Here is a 17,143-nt window from a genome sequence, read left to right as displayed (position 1 = left end):
GTTCGGGGAGGCGTGATTGGCTGCTGCTGGCATGGGCGGGAAAGTGTGGTGTCCCTTCCCCCACTCCCCCTATTACCAAATGCTAGGAGGGGGCTGGGGGATAACTCGTTAAGAGTCACTGAAAGAAACGGAGCCAACACCTTAACCCCTTCCTCGCCATCAGACAACCCATAACAGTTGGTCTAATTTTTATAGCCTTTCTTAGCCAGAAACATAATTTTTAAAAATGACGGATGAGATTCTCCTGTCACTTCATTGGGCCCAACAGCTTGACATGAAAAACATCAACATCTCCATGTCTTATGATAAAATTTACAAGACCTGTCCCCAAATCTGAACTTAAAGAGAGGAAGAAGCTATAAATTTAAGCTATGGAACAAATAATTTTCCCTTTGAATCCTAACTGAGACCTTTTTTCCTCATCTTAGAAACAGTTTTGGTTTATAGATTATGTGGGCACAGCAGTAATTTCCTCTGTATTAACATGTAGCTAGCCCTGGTACATAATAGGGCACCTGTTTAAGAGTGCACAGCAAAGTGTTTCCCCAGCTTTGGCTTGGAAGTGAGGAATAAGGCCTCCGTCTGCAGCCACAGTGACAGTCTGTACTAGATCCCTGGCACTAGAAAATCATCCCGACAGAACCATCTTCTCTGCTTCGGGTTCGCACAGGAGCCTCTGCTGGCAGCTGGACACCCGCAGGGACTGGCCCTGGGGTGCCCGGGCCCTTTCCAGGTCCTGCCCACCACTGCCATGTCCCTCGCCTGCTTCTGCCAAACACATCTCCTCTTCACAGGCAATGGCTAGAGAAGCTTGGGCGTTTAAAGCTGCCTGGGCTCTGTGGGGGTCCGAATGCAAACCGTGGTGCTGGGGTGCAGGGCTGCACAGAACGCAGCGGGGCGGGAACTGAGGATGGTGCTGAAGAACTGCTACAGGACTACTTCTGCTCTGTATTCCCTGAAAGGAGGTGACTCTGTGTGTTCCCTCACCAGGGTCAGGTTGGGCTCTTACTGCTGAATTTCCCATTTCTGATAGGCAGGTCTTCATGGGCAAAGCGTCTGAATCTCAGTTTTTCTATGAAAATAAGCAAACAATCAGAAACCCAAGTGCATCCTTGTTCCTGATGAGAGCAGAAACTGGGCATTCATACAGAATTGCTTAGAAACTAATTCTGTGAGTGCCTTTTCCAATCTTTTTCTGCATCCCAATAAGCCATGAAGTGCACAGATTTTTTATTGCACAATATGAGGAAAAAGGGGGTGAGAGTGAAAACCAGGGTAAATAATGAAAACAACAGCTCAGTACAGAGGCCACACTAACTGTGACGTTTGAAGGCTCCTGATGACTCGTTTTGGTGTAGCAGCTGCAGACTAGGAGATTGCAAAGCTTCCTTCCTTGTAAAAATACTGTCTGTCCTTATCCGACCTTCCATTCTTTTTGTGTGTGTGTGTTAAGGTAAGGCTAGGGTATTGCAGCATTCTGTTTTCTGGCTATCCAGCCTACACGTGCTGTTGTTTTCCAGTAACTACCTCAAATTGGGTATTGTTTTTAAACTCAGCATTAAAAATAGTTGAATGGAGGCTTTGTAGCCGAATATACTTAGATTCACTGCCTCTGAAGCCAGGAGGGACCCTACTGATACGATATGATCTAGTGTGGTCTGGTCAGTAGTCCAGACCACCAGACTTACTAGACTACAGCATTACGAGGAAAAAACCAACTTCGATTTAAGACAAAATCTACCACATTATGGATAGGCTAACACTGCATCCTGAGAAACAAAACACATCCCAAAAGGAGCTTTTGGTGATCTTATGAAGGGTCAGGTAGCTCATAACCACATACAAAGCCCAAGCATCTCATCATGCTAAAGCCCTGGTTGCCAGACTAGGGCCATCACACCAGGAGTTACTCTTCCAGCAGCTCCGCACTGAGCTCTGCTTCAGCCCAAAATCTAGCGTGAAGGAAAGCTTTAGTGTTTGACCAGTCTGGCCAGATCCATGCTGTGAATGTATTTTTTTCACGTGCTACTCTGCAAACAGTGAGTTATTATTAAAACCAATGTTTTTTTCAAAGATATATTAACATTCTTTGTCTGCCTGTAAAAGCCAATTCATCAGAAAGAAAAATGTATCTGCTTTAACAATTGCTGAGAAGGTGGTTCTGCTGTATGAGTTAACAGAAATGGCAGCTAGATTTTTCCACGCAGAGACCATTTCCTGGCCTCCTACCCCACTGTGTGTGATGTGGACAAATGTGCCGTGAAAGGAAGCAGGGGCTTGGTAAACAGAAGCCTCTAAGGTCTCACAGCTCATTGAAAGATGCGAAGCTGTTTCTATCCAGCCCTGAACCAGGATGGGATAGGTTGAGTATCTTCCTCCATCAGGATCTAGTGATCATGAAACCTGTTGCCAAAAAGTAAAATTCTTTTCCCTGAACTTTTAGGGACAATCGTATTAACTTCCCTGGGACATACTGGGACTTACTGTGGCATTTCTCATGACTGTGGCTTCTGTCTAGTTAAATTTTATAACTGTATGGAGTAATTAAGGAGGAGTCTGAAAGAGCTGATTTTCATGAAACTTGCTTATGTCCAGGTATGAGCAACTCAACTGGGTGTGTTTCACTGGGGATCCATATTTTACGTTAGATAGTTCACCTTAGGTTGATTAGATCAAGGCAGCTGTATCGATTTCAGCCCGCTGGGGATCTGGTTGCTCTGCTGAAGGTTCTATAAGGAGCAGGAGAGCCTCTGGGCAAAGAACTTCAAAATTCCTCTCTCCTCACCGGTAGGAACTGACTCCAGGCAAGAGCAGTTTTTAGTCTCCTCAGATTCATTCCTGGCTTTTCTGTTGTAACAGCATCAACTGCAGCGTAGGCAGTGGCTCACTGTGAACTGGAATGACTGGAATATCTAATAGATACTAGCCAAAAGGGAAGTTGCACATACGGCATGTTTTTTTAGCAATTATGACAGATGATGAAGCATTTGTTTTCTGAAAAGCCACTAGAACTAGGTAAAAAAAAAAAAAAAAAAGATCATGATGACAATTTTCTTCTTGACTATCCTAGATAAAACAAGATCATAAAAATTTCTGAAGGAGTGTTACTGTGTTTTCTAATTGTCTGGGTCTGATTTCCACAATGTGTCCTGCCCCAGTACCACAAATAGTCCCAGTGTTGTGCTATTCCAGCTCCTGTTTTCTCTGGTGTGTGAGCAAGCCTGTCTAACTACATATTTCAGCCAGCTTACACTCCAGAGACTTTCCAACCAACTAAGCCAGTCAATCCATCTTCTGGATGCTTTTCCTAACTCAGAGGAATCTGCAAGCTTTCAAAGTCCTCAGTCATCGTAATTAATCCAGACTGGGGAAAGGGAAAGAATCCAAAGGGTTCTTTCAGTTTATTGTGCCTGGGGCAGTGAATAGCTGCAGTAAGTTCACTACTGATGTGCTTAAGAACCTATTCTGTTGTAGAAATATCATCTTTTACAAATTAACATTCAACAGCTCTGTATCTGTCCACTTTCTACCATAGCTGCGCAGCAAGATTAACACTCCTTTCCTACAGCATCTTAGTGGATTTAATTAGTCATTAATTGCCTGCCCCTTTGATTATAATGAATTCTTAGACAAATAATTTAATTCCAGTTGTCTGGATAGCCAAATTCCTAATGATTAATAAAAACCCTACAGCGTAACAGTAATAGCTATAAACATCCATTAATAAAATAATTATGTCACTATTGAAAATGCTGAGTGCCTGGGAAGCCATTAATCAAACGCAAAGTGCTTTTGCAGTCTCCCTGACTCTAATCACTTGGGGCACCTGAAGGTCTTCAAGTCTGTCACCCAAGCCCCACGTCTAAACACAGAAGGTAGCAAACACTGAGTCCACAGAACTCCGTGCTGGGTCAAGCCTTTCTTAGCAGCAGAAGCATGAACTGAAGTCATTCAGCTCAAGGCTCTGGCATGGCCACAGAGCTCAGTCTCATCCAGGGGCATGTGAGCCTACAGATCTCGCTCCAGTCTCGTGCCTATACCTCACCGATAATGGGGCTGAATATGCTTCAGAGTCCAGCTGCAAAAATCACTTGTAGCAATCCTGTACACATGGCAACAGACATTTTGCAAGATGATCATGCCATACATACCGTGGTCCTTTCTGCATTTCAGCCCTGCTACTAGTTAGGCTTTATTAGCCTAAGAACGTTTAAGCCTGCAGGACTGTAGTGAAAGGAAAGAAAACTAATCTCTTGTCAGACAAACCACTGCTTCAGGCAAGTAGTTTCCCCAGGAAAAAGCCTGCCTCTGTGTGTGTGTATATATAAATATATATATTTGCTATGCTGGGTGATTTTCTACTTGAAAATAATCCAGGGTACAATAATTCAGTCTGTATCCAGAACATTTGTTTGCTTTTTCTGTGTATAACAAAATAGGCCGTTAGATCGGTTCTGCCTCCGTCTCCAGGTGGGGATACTGGCACTTCAGGTGCAGAAATAATGTCTGCACACAGTGTATTTACCTTGCTTATGCCACAATTCCCACCTGGCATCCAGACTTCTATACTTTTCAATAAATAATGAAACACACATGCATCCAAAAACCATTTTGCATGTATATCTAGAACTGTTATTGCTTCCCCAATCAAGCTGATGTTTTAATGAACTGATGATGCTGGGAAGTAAGCACGTGTGATCCTTTGTGAGCAGGACAGGGAGGACAGCAGGACATCTTCCTGCAGCCCAAACTTTATACAACTGAAGTCTACACTGATTGCATAAAATGGTGCAGGCTTTTACAACCACTTCACTTCAACAGACACTGCATATTGCAGGGTCCAAGGCTCTTTTGGACACCTAGGCATTAGATCCAAGGAGGGGGTGAAGAGTTCAAAGGGGGAGAAGAGAGTCTCCATGTTAAAGCTGAATGCAGGCATGAGATGCTTTACATAAAGTGTGCTGTGAGCCGAGTCAGACTCACGGGGGGTTCCTGGAGGTATTGGCCAGCAGCCTCTCTCTTAATGATGAAAGTTAAAGTGGCACCTCTGAATTAAGAGAGGCACATCTCCTGTAGCGGAGTGACTGACCCCTGATCTGCACTTACCAGTGATCTTCCCAAATTTCCCATTACAGCAGAAAAACTGTCACAGCAGACACAATTAGTCTGTTACCCTGCCATTGCAGGGTACAGTCTAGGTCAGGAACCCTGACCTCCGCACACACACTCACAGTCAAATGCACAAATTCATCCAAAACACTGCAAATGAGTTTCAGAACAGGCAAGCTGTAGAGCGTGCATTGCAAGTCCTATAGCAGTCGGGCTTGTTACCAGCGAATTGTCCTGATGCCAAATGCGCTAGTGTGATTTCCCTCTCCTTTGAAGAGATTTACAGATTATCTGAAAGCTATTTTGGCTCAACATTCCCACTGCAGAAGCTCCCTGGCTGATACGTAGCTATTTTCCCACTGCCGATGAAGACAACAATGATTAAATAAATGAGAAAAAAAATGAGCTGACTGTAAGTGAGGGTAGACTACCCTTTTGTGACAGGGCATCTTTAGGGTTTTATAAGAGCTTCAGAGAGACTAACTGCCAGATAGCTCTTCATTTAACCAGAATGTTCCATTCACTAAAGCATTTAATTAGGAAAGTAATGACTTGATTGGTCCAGCAGAGCTTTGAACATAATCCAAGAAATTCTCAGTAGTAAAAAAGGCTCAGCCAATCTTTCACTGGAAGTGTAAATAATTAGAAAGATGGAGTTCTGTTTTGTCTAACATGTAATAGTGGCTCCGAAAACAGATTTTTATTTTTTGTTCTTGAGAACATGCTCCCACAGGAATTCTGAAAGTAGAGTTTAACCAGTGAGTCTGACTTCATGATAATCTGCATTTAGGTGCCTTTGAGTTAGTGACTTAAGAACTAAGATTTTGTTCTCTTTTATTTCCCAAGATTTATTTTGCAGTCGGAAGCCTTGGGATGCCCATTGCAGGTTGGAACCCAGACTGCTCCAAAGGCTGGAGAACCAGCACGTGTTGGATCCGTTCAGATCACATTCATATCCATATCTTCAGATGCTGAGGAAGCATAAATCTGGGTCTTGGTGTTTCTAAGAATTGTGACCCATTGTTATGAGGAAAATGCAAACCAGGAATCAGGATCAACTTTCTTTGAACAGGGAGGTGTTGGGGCTGTTTCAGTGCAGAGGTGTCCTTTTAGGTACCTTAATTCAGAAAATGGCTTGTAGGAAAGTAGTAATGACTTCAAAGTCATTACTACACAAAATGCACAAAAAAGGTGATTTTATGTACGAAAGCCAAAGACAAAATAAATGTGAAATAAATCAGGCAAATGCTTCATCCCATACAGACTGGGATCCTGAGGCAGTCTGAGTCACACTACGTTTGTTTTGTGTGCATCTAGTAAAGTCATTGGGAACAAACTGGCTGAAGGGAAGCAAATACACCAGACTCTTGGTCCTGAAGGTGATGTGTGAAACACCGGGCTGAGAAAGCAACCTGCAGCATTTTTGTTCAGGAACAAGCACTAAGAAAGCGATGACAAGTGCAGCCTGCATTACTGGGTAAGAAAACAGAAGAAAGGAATGGCAAAGTTTGAGGATTAACTGATTGTGAAAGAAATGCAAAGACTAATCAACTTTGTAAAACTACGTAGTGAGTACCAAGAGATCAGGGACTTGGACTGCAAGGCCCTGCGAGTCCCATCTGCTCAGTCCAGAACCAGTTCTTAACTCCCTGCTCCAGAGAATTGCATTACCTTTGAGTAGGGCAAATAACAGCTAACCCTTTAGATTGTTATCACTGCTGCCACACCAGCTGATACCGAGTTTGTGAGCTAACACAATGTTTCCACTCTTTCAGTTCAATAGCAGAGTGGGTGTATGGAAATGTCATCATTTTGGCAATCAATCAATTTATTAAAGTCTCGGCTGAAAGGCCAAACAGATTCTGTTATGCGGAATGAATAGCAGCCAAGCCTGGAAATGAGATGGGAAACTGCTTCTGCTGCAGGCTTAAGAAAAGCCTTTTTTTCCTTTGTGAAAGCAGCTAGGGTGTGGTTTATTTCCCTGCCTTTCTTACCAACGTGGGTTTATATAAGAAGATGAGACTTGAGACTTGAAGATGAGCATTTAGAAACTGTTTTCTTGAGAAAGCTGGTAATGAGGAACAGAGAGAAATGTTTGCCTGAGCTGAGATATGCTGTCGAGGAAGCCTTTGGTCCTAACTGGCCGTGAATGGGGTATTGTACCTTGAGGGCAGTTTGGTGACTCTGTGGGCACTGGTGGTTGCTTGTGACATTGCCAGTGGGACCTGTGTCAGCAGTGAGTGCACAACAAAGCACAATTTTTTACTGATGTGACTACTCCCAATGATATTCAAATATGCAAAAAGGAGTAATTAGTTCATTGGAACTTTTTGAACTATGACAGTATTGAAAAGCCTCAGTTAGGTAATAATACCCCTGTAGTCCAAGGGACTTACGTCTTGTAAAACTGGTAACGGTTTCTCTGGATTTCTGTCTGAGTTCCCCAACAGGAGAGTAGGGAATAGTTACATTTTTGAGTCAAGCCAGGAAAACTCTCTGTTTTCATTCCCTAATATCTTTGAGCCAACTCTGGAGCACTGCAGCAGATAAAATTAGTGATCAAGCAGTTTTCCCCTAACTAACCTATGAGCTGTAATTTTTATGAAGATTCTTTTCTGCCAGGCACTATGAGTGATTCTTTGTGTGTTCCCTCATGACTTTCTGACACCAGCGTCTGTATTTTGCCCATGGTGTCCACCTGTGTCACAGTCTGGATTTCCAGGCCATGCTGGGTACTACTGATACTGCATTATCAGAAAAAAGAAGCTTAAAAGGAAGCAGAGTGAATCCATTCAAGCCAATCCTCATGCTTCGTAGCTCTGCTCCTGTCTGTCTCTCTCTCTAGATCTCCCCTGTTTATCACCATCTCCTTCTCCACACTAGGCTTATTCTGCACCTTACACCAGTCCCAGAGCCCCAGCAGGCACTGTTGGCCAACGCTTTTCCCTGTGAGTGACAAATGCTAGATTTGAGGATCTGCAGTAGGAGCAGATTAGTGGCAGGCGTATTCCTTTGCCATGGCTGAGAGTAAGCCACTGTAAGCCACTCCTCCTCAAACTCGCCTCAGTCCCTTCAATGCTTTTATGTCTTCTCAAATCTAGCTAAGTAAAAGAGCAATTATTTTTCAGTGATTAAAATTATTTACTTACCATACGTAACAGCTGGAGCATCTCCACATATCTGGGGAAAGAGACAAACTTTTATTAATTGCCATCAAACCAATGCTGAAGGGTGGATTGCTTATCTTCAGTTTTAGGAGAGCAACAGAGAGATAGGTTGTAAGAATGAACTCACACTTTTTCTGAAGACATCAGCTCCTGGGCAATGAGGTGAGCTCTGGACTGACCTTCTTTCTGTCAACAGCAAAAAATAGAGACAATTAAGAGATGTTTCATTCCAAGAAGTAAAGAAGTGTTAGAGAGTACTTTGGACTGACATGTTCCTTTGGTAAAAAGAGTGACCAGGGTTTTATTCTTTGTTGTTTAGTGTCTGGCATCCTGGAGTCCTTTCCATGACAGGGTCTTTCTGCAATTCAAATGCTAGTAATAAAGCACAATATAATAGCTGCTAAGGCAGGTGTCAGGTTTGTAAAATGTGTTTTTATTGAAGAAGGAGAGAAATTTTCTGTTGATTTTTACAGGTCCAAAATTTGTCAGAGAAGCAGAAAGTGCTTAGCTTTGGATAGGCTAGCTTCATGGCTGTTGAGGCTCATACCACGTGTTTAGTACTCTTAATTACATAGAAAAGGGAGTTCTTTATCAAAATGGTCATATTCCAAACTGTTCTGACTGCTGTGGGACCTGTGGAAGCGAACAGGGCGAAGGGCTTTATTGCATGCTAAACAAAACGTCCAAGCTAAATGGCCATAAATATCTCCAAAGAGCAAACAGCTCAGTACCCCAGCAGGCAACATTATTTGAAATCTCAGTGGCATCTACTGAACTGGTAGGCATCTTGGAAGACAGAAAACTCCGAAAGAAGCAAAGTGTATGGCTCTGAGGTGCAAGTGGCTAACTAGGGTATTTTGCTCCTATTTCATGACTCGTCCTTATGGTAAGAAATGACCAAAGCAAAGAAATATTTTCTGAAATGAATCTACTGGGAAAAGTTTGACTTATTTAGCAGTGGTGAAGTGGGGAACTAAACAGTAGTCCAGTAGTATTAAAGAAGGCACTTTAACCAGGTTAGGAGCTTGTACAGTTGCTACAGCTCAGCTGGTAAGTATAACTTGCAAAGCAAAGGTGAGACCATGCAGTCATCTCTCCTTTGGCTAACAAACTAAGCCTTACAGCCCTCCTCCAAATGGATACCAAGTTTACCGATGGAAAACTAAGATCTAGAGGTGACTTGCTCAGAGTTTCTCCTTCTCCAGCACACCACCACCAGAAAGCTCTTGTTTAGAACAATAAAGACCTAAAAGCCCACAGCTCTTTACAGAGGCCAGGTGTGAGCACAGCTGAAGTTCAGTCCCAGTGTTAGGTAGTTCAGACTTTAGGTTTCATGTCCCTTTTGTGCCTTCTGATAGGCTGAGAACAGTGGAGGAAGGTGGCTCATGGCCTATGCTGAGCATGTTAATGTGCCACTTAACTCGGATTCCCTTCTCTATGTGGTAGTGATCCCATTAGTGTAGGGATGATGTCTCCACACTGGGTGGATGATATGCTCTGGCTTTGTCCCGAGCAACGCCAAGGCATCTGAGTTGGTACCTTGGTGACTGTGCCAGTCGCTCCCCTCCGAGTCCAGTGCCAGCTCTCCGCCGTGCTGACCAAGCTGTTTGCAGGACCTTGATCAGAACCAGACTGATCTCCTGATCCAGCTTAAAAAATGGTGGGGCTAGGGGCGAATCTGCCTCCACAGGGTGCTATGGGGTTGCATTGCCTCAGAGCAGCACAAGCAGATCCCAGAACCTTTCGTTAGAACTGAAGGTCAGTACTGTGCACGCCACTCCTCCAGAGGACTCGGGAGGTAACCCTTCGCATCTCAAAAGCAGGGCAGCTAGTCAAGACATAGAAGCAGCAGCTCTGTTCGTGTGTGTGCCACTGGCTCGCCGTGCTGACATGGACAAACAGCATCTCATCACGCGTTTTCCCGTGTGTGTCTCCTTTCACAGGCTGAGGGGAGGTGCATTGTAGCTGGATGGTACCCAGCACGGAAACGCTGCTGTCGCAGTCAGAGGCTGGCAGTGGTTTGCAAGCTTCAGCCTCTGAGCTGAGTGACTTCATAATGCCCCTCTTGTAATGATTATGAACTGTGTATTGGTTCACAGTGATGTCACAGTGCTGCCAACAGTAAACTAAGGCATTACAAGAAGAAGAGACTTTTTCAGACTGGCTCTGTGAATCAGTGAGAGAGAAGGAAAAGCAGTCGACATCTCCTGTCTCCCAGGCCCCTTCCTTGAAAAGCCAGATTGCAGCTCTCCTGGGGGATCTGTGTAATTATATAAATCATGAGCTGTCCCTTGGAAGGCATCTGAATTAAGTGCTTCCTCAAGGCACACAAATATGTCACTCCCAACTCCAGCACGTTTCAGTTTTGTGTGTGTGCGCATGTGTGTGTGTTTTAATATGTGAAGGTTAAAGGTTTGCAAAACAGAATGATTAATGGAGTCTGGAAACCAAGCCCACCCAGTGGAAATGGATAAGGAGCAGCAAAGGCAGTTTTATGTCCTGCTGCCGTGAGACAGTAGCTACCCTGCTTGGTTTGAGACCTTTGTGGCCAACCTTAGTGTTCCTTGTTTGTGTGGGGCACAGGTCCTCTCCAATTGCCATTTTGAGTTTCTGCCCCATTTTTGTCTGCTGCCTTTTATTTTGATACCTGGGAGAAGGGTGGAACATCTTACCTCCAGTGCTGGCTTCTCATAAGTATAGCATTGGGGATCTAATGATGAGAGGGAAAATCTGAGGTTCCACATCCTGGACTTTGAGCATTTGTCTAGTGAGTGAGGGTTCAGAGGCAGCCAGAGGCAGGAGATACAGAGACAGTCATTATTTTGTTTGATAAAAGTTTTTTGTTCCAACTGGAATCTCTAATTCCAATTTTTTTTTTTTTTTTTTTTTTTTTCCCTGTGGGCAGTTCAGATGCCATCCTATAACCTTGAGAGCCCAGTACAGAAAAGCCATATATCACCTTCTGATAAATTGGGAGGGATTTAATTAAATGAACATGTATAAGACGCATCAATGAGAGATGGCCCAGGAGGTCTTTGAAATTAACTTAGAAGGAGGGATATAATTTTAAAAATTATATTTACTTACAAAAATGAACCTTAAAAAGAATCAGGGGAAAAAATTCTGCTGCAAACTGGAAGTCTTGTGATTCTCTCATGAGCAGGCTAGGAGAAAGCAGGTGAGAAAAACCAAAGCATGCTGCTTGCGTTTTGGTACAGGAATTAATTAATGACAGTGAAAGGCAGCAGGTAGAATCCAGCTTGATGAAAATGAAAATCATATATCTGAACACAGGGAAAAGATTTTATCATCTAGGCTGTTTCATGCCTTTACTTAAACTAAGTTTCTCTGAGGAACCCCAGAAGGTTCTTTTTTTGTCTGTGCATATGTGTTTTTTAAAATCCAAATTCAGGTAGGCCACCCCCAAACAGGTGTTTCAGCAAGATTTGCTCATTTTTAAATCCATGGTGCTATTTTTGGCATCGTGACCATCGTGTCTCTGCCAGTTCTCCCCAGGTGACAGTGCTGAGCTTCTTCCTGTTGTACAGCCACTCGTCCTGAGTTTTTTGCTCCAAGGGATATATCATTTCATCAGGGAGCTGGACAAGTTCTTTGCGCTTTGTCATTATAGAGACAGGTTTTGACAGGGCAGCTAATGTTCCCTTGGCACCCAGAAGATTTGTGTGAGAAGACCATAAAAGGAGGCAGGAGCAGGAGGGTAGGAAGAGCAGTCCTCTGTCAGCCCTCTGTAAAGACACCAGTGCTTTCTGAGACAAGAGCTGTGGACAGATGGAATTTATCCCATTCACTCTTATTTACAGTGAACTGGAAGCCCTTGTCTCTGACAGACTATCCGCAGTGTGGGCTGCATGAGACCTTGGAAGATTCACATATCACTATTCTGTGGCTGGCATGGGAGAAAGGCAACAGTTAAATATATTGCATCCTCCATGTCAGAACCCTGCAAGGACTGTTCTCCCTAGGACACTGGCTCTTCCCTGGACATCTTTTGATTATTGCTTCACACAGCACAGCAGTGATGCTGGGGGTGTTGCAGAGTTGCAAGAGAGTCCTGATGCCAGGTGGCCCCTGACTGCCCAGGTTAGGTGTCTCCTTTAGCAGGCTGGGTCCTGTGGACAGCTGGGCCACACAGGGTTTGACAGGATGGTTCCCAGGACCCCCTTAGTCTGTCCAAAGTGATGTCTGCCCTAGTCAGGCGACAAGAACAAAGATGCTCAATCGTGTCTTGGTGCCACTTCTCATCTCCAGATCTTTCCTTCATCCTACATACAAGCACAGCCCCCTGACTTTGCTCACTAAGCAAATGGCTTATCCAGGGTTGAAGTTACTGCTGCACCAACTTCTTTTTAGAGTCTGTAGCTAGAGCCCAGTAGATTGCAGAGTGGCTGATCTTCCTACAGCCAGAATTATAACAGACAGATCAGATTGTGTCTACTTTCCTGGTCTGCTTCTTGGCAGGGTAAATATCCATGTGCAGTAATTCATCAGCCAGCTTGGAAGCTGGCTCCACCTCGGGAGCGTGTGGGAGTCTGGTCCTGTGCACTGTGATCCTTGCTGACAGTCAGCGTGGCAAGCAAAGGCCAGCCAAACAACCAGACCTGTTCTGATGTTCTCTATGAGGCATGTGCAGACACTGGGTCTGTGTTTACCTGAGCAGTGGGGGACATCTCCAGCTAGGCTCCGAAGCACGTGCCTGTTCTTTAAGTGCTGCCGTCTGTGACAGCTACACAGTGTGGTTACCCCAGCACAACAGAACAGTTAAGAGGCAGGAGGAGCAAGAGGGAGACATTTAGAAAACTGTCATTTCCTAGTGTCTTGAGTAAAACCCTACAAAAATGGCAATAAGTCATTGACTTTGCTTCCAAGTGCATAGTGATTGCATGCACTTCCCTTGTGAAGTCAAGTCACAATTTTGTTGTCACTGGCATCACAGCTAAGAGATGCTGAGAAACCTGAACAGCTTAGATAACACACTAGTGTATGCTCCATAGATGGTAGTGGTTTGTCAGCTAACTAATATGAAAGGAAAAATATTTTTTGTTTAACAGGGAATGTCAGAAATTTAAAGGCTTTTCCCTTTCCAAAACAGTGTGAAAACAAATAACCAAAAAAATTTCAGGAATCTCAGAGGAAAAAAGATAAGGTTGCTTGCAACTGTTTCATTTGTTTCACGTCAGCAAGAAGATCAAACCACAGTCTTTTCCACTGGTACCAGAGGCAGCTCAGGACCGTGCAGGATAGACCTAAAAGTGATACAGCATACAAGGAAAGCAAAAGAAGCTATTCTCCCTCAGAGATTAGAGCAACAGCAGTTTCATTTGCCCTACATTATAATTCCATTTGCAGTTCCTTTTTCTGTTTCTCAAGAACTCGTGTCCTGGTAAGGGGAAAATTCTGCACCTGCCCTTTAAGCAAAGCTTCCTATTCTGGAAATGCCTGAAGAGACCAGATCTTCCTGGAATCAATATAGTTGTGCTTCTCCTTGACAGACTTGACCCTTACTCAGCCATTGTTTGGTTTTGGAGGGGCATCTGCACAGAGTTTTTGGAGGGTCTGACACATGGCCATGGCCAGACACAAGCCATTCACAATCAGGAAGCTAGATAGCTGTGCTGACACTGAGAGACCAGGCCAAAAGGAATGGCAGAGACAGGCGTAGGAAATCAGGATTTGCTATTTTCCTGTGCAGCCTTAGTTCCTGGGGCTCAAATTGTAAGACTCCAGAAGAACATACCCATTTGTTGCATGCATACCAAACAGGCTATGCAGTGGGTGCTTGCACCCAGAGACACGTTAGATTGCCAGGCTCATATTAGGTTTTGAATTCTGTGAAACACAAAGATAAATTTGTGACTAAAACTGCTCAATGCCTTTTCTTTAACTGCACTGTTAGATTAGTGGAGGTTAAAACAGCCTTGTATGGTCTTAAGCTGTGGTCACATTTCCATGGTCTTTTCCGTAATCTAAGAGCTGTTTTATTCATCAGAAGTCAGTAAAATTTAGATTAGATATTAGGAAGAAGTATTTTCCTGTGCGGGTGGTGAGGCAGTGGCCCAGGTTGCCCAGAGCAGCTGTGGATGCCCCATCCCTGGAGGGGTTCAAGGCCAGGCTGGATGAGGCTTTGGGCAACCTGGGCTAGTGGGAGGTGTCCCTGCCCATGGCAGGGGGTGGAACTGGATGATTTTTAATGTCCCTTCCGACCCAAACCATGCTGTGATTCTGTGATTCTAAAATAAACCCAAACATAAGTGTATTTTCCCATGATGAGAGAATTTTGAGATGGCAAAGGCCTATTAGGTAGTTTACTCCATCTCCCAGCCAATGCAGAACTGGTCCAAATAATGTATTTGTCATCATTGTTTTATTCAGTGTAGTTTTAAAATTCTCAAGATTGCAGCTAAATCCTTCTTCTGAGTGAGACGTTTTTCCTGATGTTCAAGTCAGGCCTTTCCTGCTGGCTGTGTTGCCTCCACTGTCCATCTTAGGACTGCAATTCTTTGGCTTTGCCACATTCAGTAAGGGCAGATTTTTGCTAGTGCACTGGGGGAGAAAAGGGTTGATGGCTCTGACTTTTCTAAAGAAGCACCAGGCAAAGAGCAGAGAGAGTTGAGAATCCAGGCTGCAAACTGGTTCTCCCTCCATTCATTCCACATGCATTCCACGTTTTCAGCTCATTTACCTTGTTGTTGAGGCTGGGATCACCCGGGCTGCTCTCATCGTCTTCTGAACTCTTCTGTTCCTCATCTGATGTGACCACCTCTGTTGGTATGACAGAGACTGGGCACACCTTATAGGGCTCGGTGTAGGCACTGCAGAGAGAAAGAACAGACTAGCTCACTTGTGTTATTCCCAGACACCCCCATTGCTCACACATAACAGATCCACACGTTGCCCACAGATGGCGGGTCAGGGACTCCCTGCAGACCTGCTAGGCTTGGAAAGTACGATTTTTCAAGCTTTTTTTTTTTTTTTTTTTTTTCCTGCCAGGTTCAATAGCAACCATTTAGGCAAGTAAAAGGATCTGAAAGGAGCAGTGGGAAGCTAACTGAAGTTGTTCAAGCTTCCTCAAAGAATCAATGTTCTGTCTCAGTTTGGAGCAAAAAATTCATATTTAGTTGCAGCCAGAACTGCTTTGTTCCTCCCTACTCAACCCCTCAGAATGGATGTAATCATACAATCAGAGAATGGTTTGGGTGGGAAGGGACCTTAGAGATCATCCAATCCCACGGCATACTCAGTGTATGTTATTTCTTTAGTTCTCATTTCCTCTGAAAGATCATTAATTTGCCCTCGCAGCTCTGCCTCATCTCTTTATTTTCCTTTGATCGCCCACTCGGGGATCCCAGATGTGAACAAATACCAAGCTTCAAAGCTGGTGCTAGAGTGGCGGGGGCTGGGCAAAGACGGGTTAACGTAAGTGGGAGGGCAATGGAAGAAGAGACTCCCAAGGCCACTGGCCAGACTCATGCTTCCTTTCGGAAAGGAAACTCCCTACATATCTGCCTTCACTTCCAAGCTGCTCCCTGCCTGCAGTGCAGGTGCGGCTGCCAGCCTTTCCTTTATGCCGCCAGCTTTTCCCTCATGTGCACAGTCACGGAGCTCCGACAAGCTGCCTGGTGCGTTTGCCATGACTGGGCGAAGGGCCAGGCAGCAGCACTGTTCCTCACCATTGTCTTCTCTTGTTTATTATTAGTGTCTGCAGTTTTTCAGCATGGGCGGTGTCACAGCAATTCTGAAACCCTGCCTAGCTACAGCAACAAAGGGGCCTCAGCACAAGCGAAAGCAAGAGCAAGGCAGATACAGGAACAGCTCGGGATGCTTATTAGTTTAGCCAGTCTCCCCCCTTACTTGTATAGCCTTTCTGCAATTTGTAATTGTTTGCCCCATCCCTCCTTTTCTCTCCCTGTCTGTCTCTCTCTCTCTGATACACAACGGCATTATGCTGATATAAAAACACAGTATAATTTGGGAATAATGCCTCGGTGTATTAGTCAGGTAATCATTATGAATGGCATTATTAAAGGCTCATACGGTAGCAAAATTTGCAATATTGATGAACTGTTGCATGGGCTTCATTTATAGCAGGCCTGCAGTCCAGTAGCAACTGGCTTGTGTTTAAGGAAGAGTCCCAAAATGTTATGGTCTCATTGGCACATTGGGATGGGCACAGGTGTATTTGTGCCACCCCCTCCATCCTGCCCTTCTCCAGCCACTTCAGCAGCACTCAGGTCTTTACTTCTGAGACTGTTCTGTATTGTCACAGAGCTCCCGGGCAGTAGAATCATAGAATAGAATCATAGAATCATTAAGGTTGGAAAAGACCTCAAGGATCATCAAGTCCAACCCAACCCCACCCAACTCACTAAACCATGTCCCTAAGCACCACATCTACACATGTCTTGAACCCCTCCAGGGATGGTGCCCCCCCCACTGCCCGGGCCAGCCTGTTCCAATGCCTCAGCACTCTTGCAGTCAAGAAATTTTTTTAATATCCAGCCTAAACCTCCCTTGGTGCAACTTGAGGCCGTTTCCTCTTGTCCTATCACCTGTTGCTTTAGAGAGGAGGCCAGCACCCACCTCACTACTTCTGAGGGCAGCAAAGATACACGCAGTGTATAAAAAAACGCTTCCTGATCATTGTGGATAATCAGCACGGACTGGACACACATCAACAAGATTTTTTTTGGAAGCAACTACTATGTTGTTGTGCTGAATTGCAAGGAAAAAACCCACAACAACCCACAGCAGAGATTTATCTGTTCTTCCACTAACTTAATTGTCAGACTCCTGCAAAGAAAATGTCCCTCTAATGGGTCTGAGAATGCGGATAAATAAATAGATCTGTT

General features: G+C 44.4%; 1 protein-coding gene across 1 annotated transcript in view; it reads right to left on the bottom strand.

Annotated features, from left to right (window-relative positions):
* Nucleotides 1-8,258: 8,258 nt before the first annotated feature.
* LOC104463705 (FYVE, RhoGEF and PH domain-containing protein 5-like) overlaps nt 8,259-17,143 on the bottom strand; it is a gene marked incomplete at its 3' end in the record, with an annotated part of 31,828 nt that continues 22,943 nt past the window's right edge. The window contains 3 exon segments of the mRNA XM_010076135.1: nt 8,259-8,289; nt 8,404-8,462; nt 14,977-15,106. Coding sequence (XP_010074437.1) covers nt 8,259-8,289; nt 8,404-8,462; nt 14,977-15,106 — 220 coding nt within the window.

This window comes from Pterocles gutturalis, unplaced genomic scaffold, assembly GCF_000699245.1.
Source record: "Pterocles gutturalis isolate BGI_N339 unplaced genomic scaffold, ASM69924v1 scaffold13698, whole genome shotgun sequence".
NCBI classification, from domain to species: Eukaryota; Metazoa; Chordata; class Aves; order Pterocliformes; family Pteroclidae; genus Pterocles; species Pterocles gutturalis.
The sequence above is the reverse complement of the archived record's forward strand: the minus strand, read 5'-3'. Positions and strand labels throughout refer to the sequence as shown.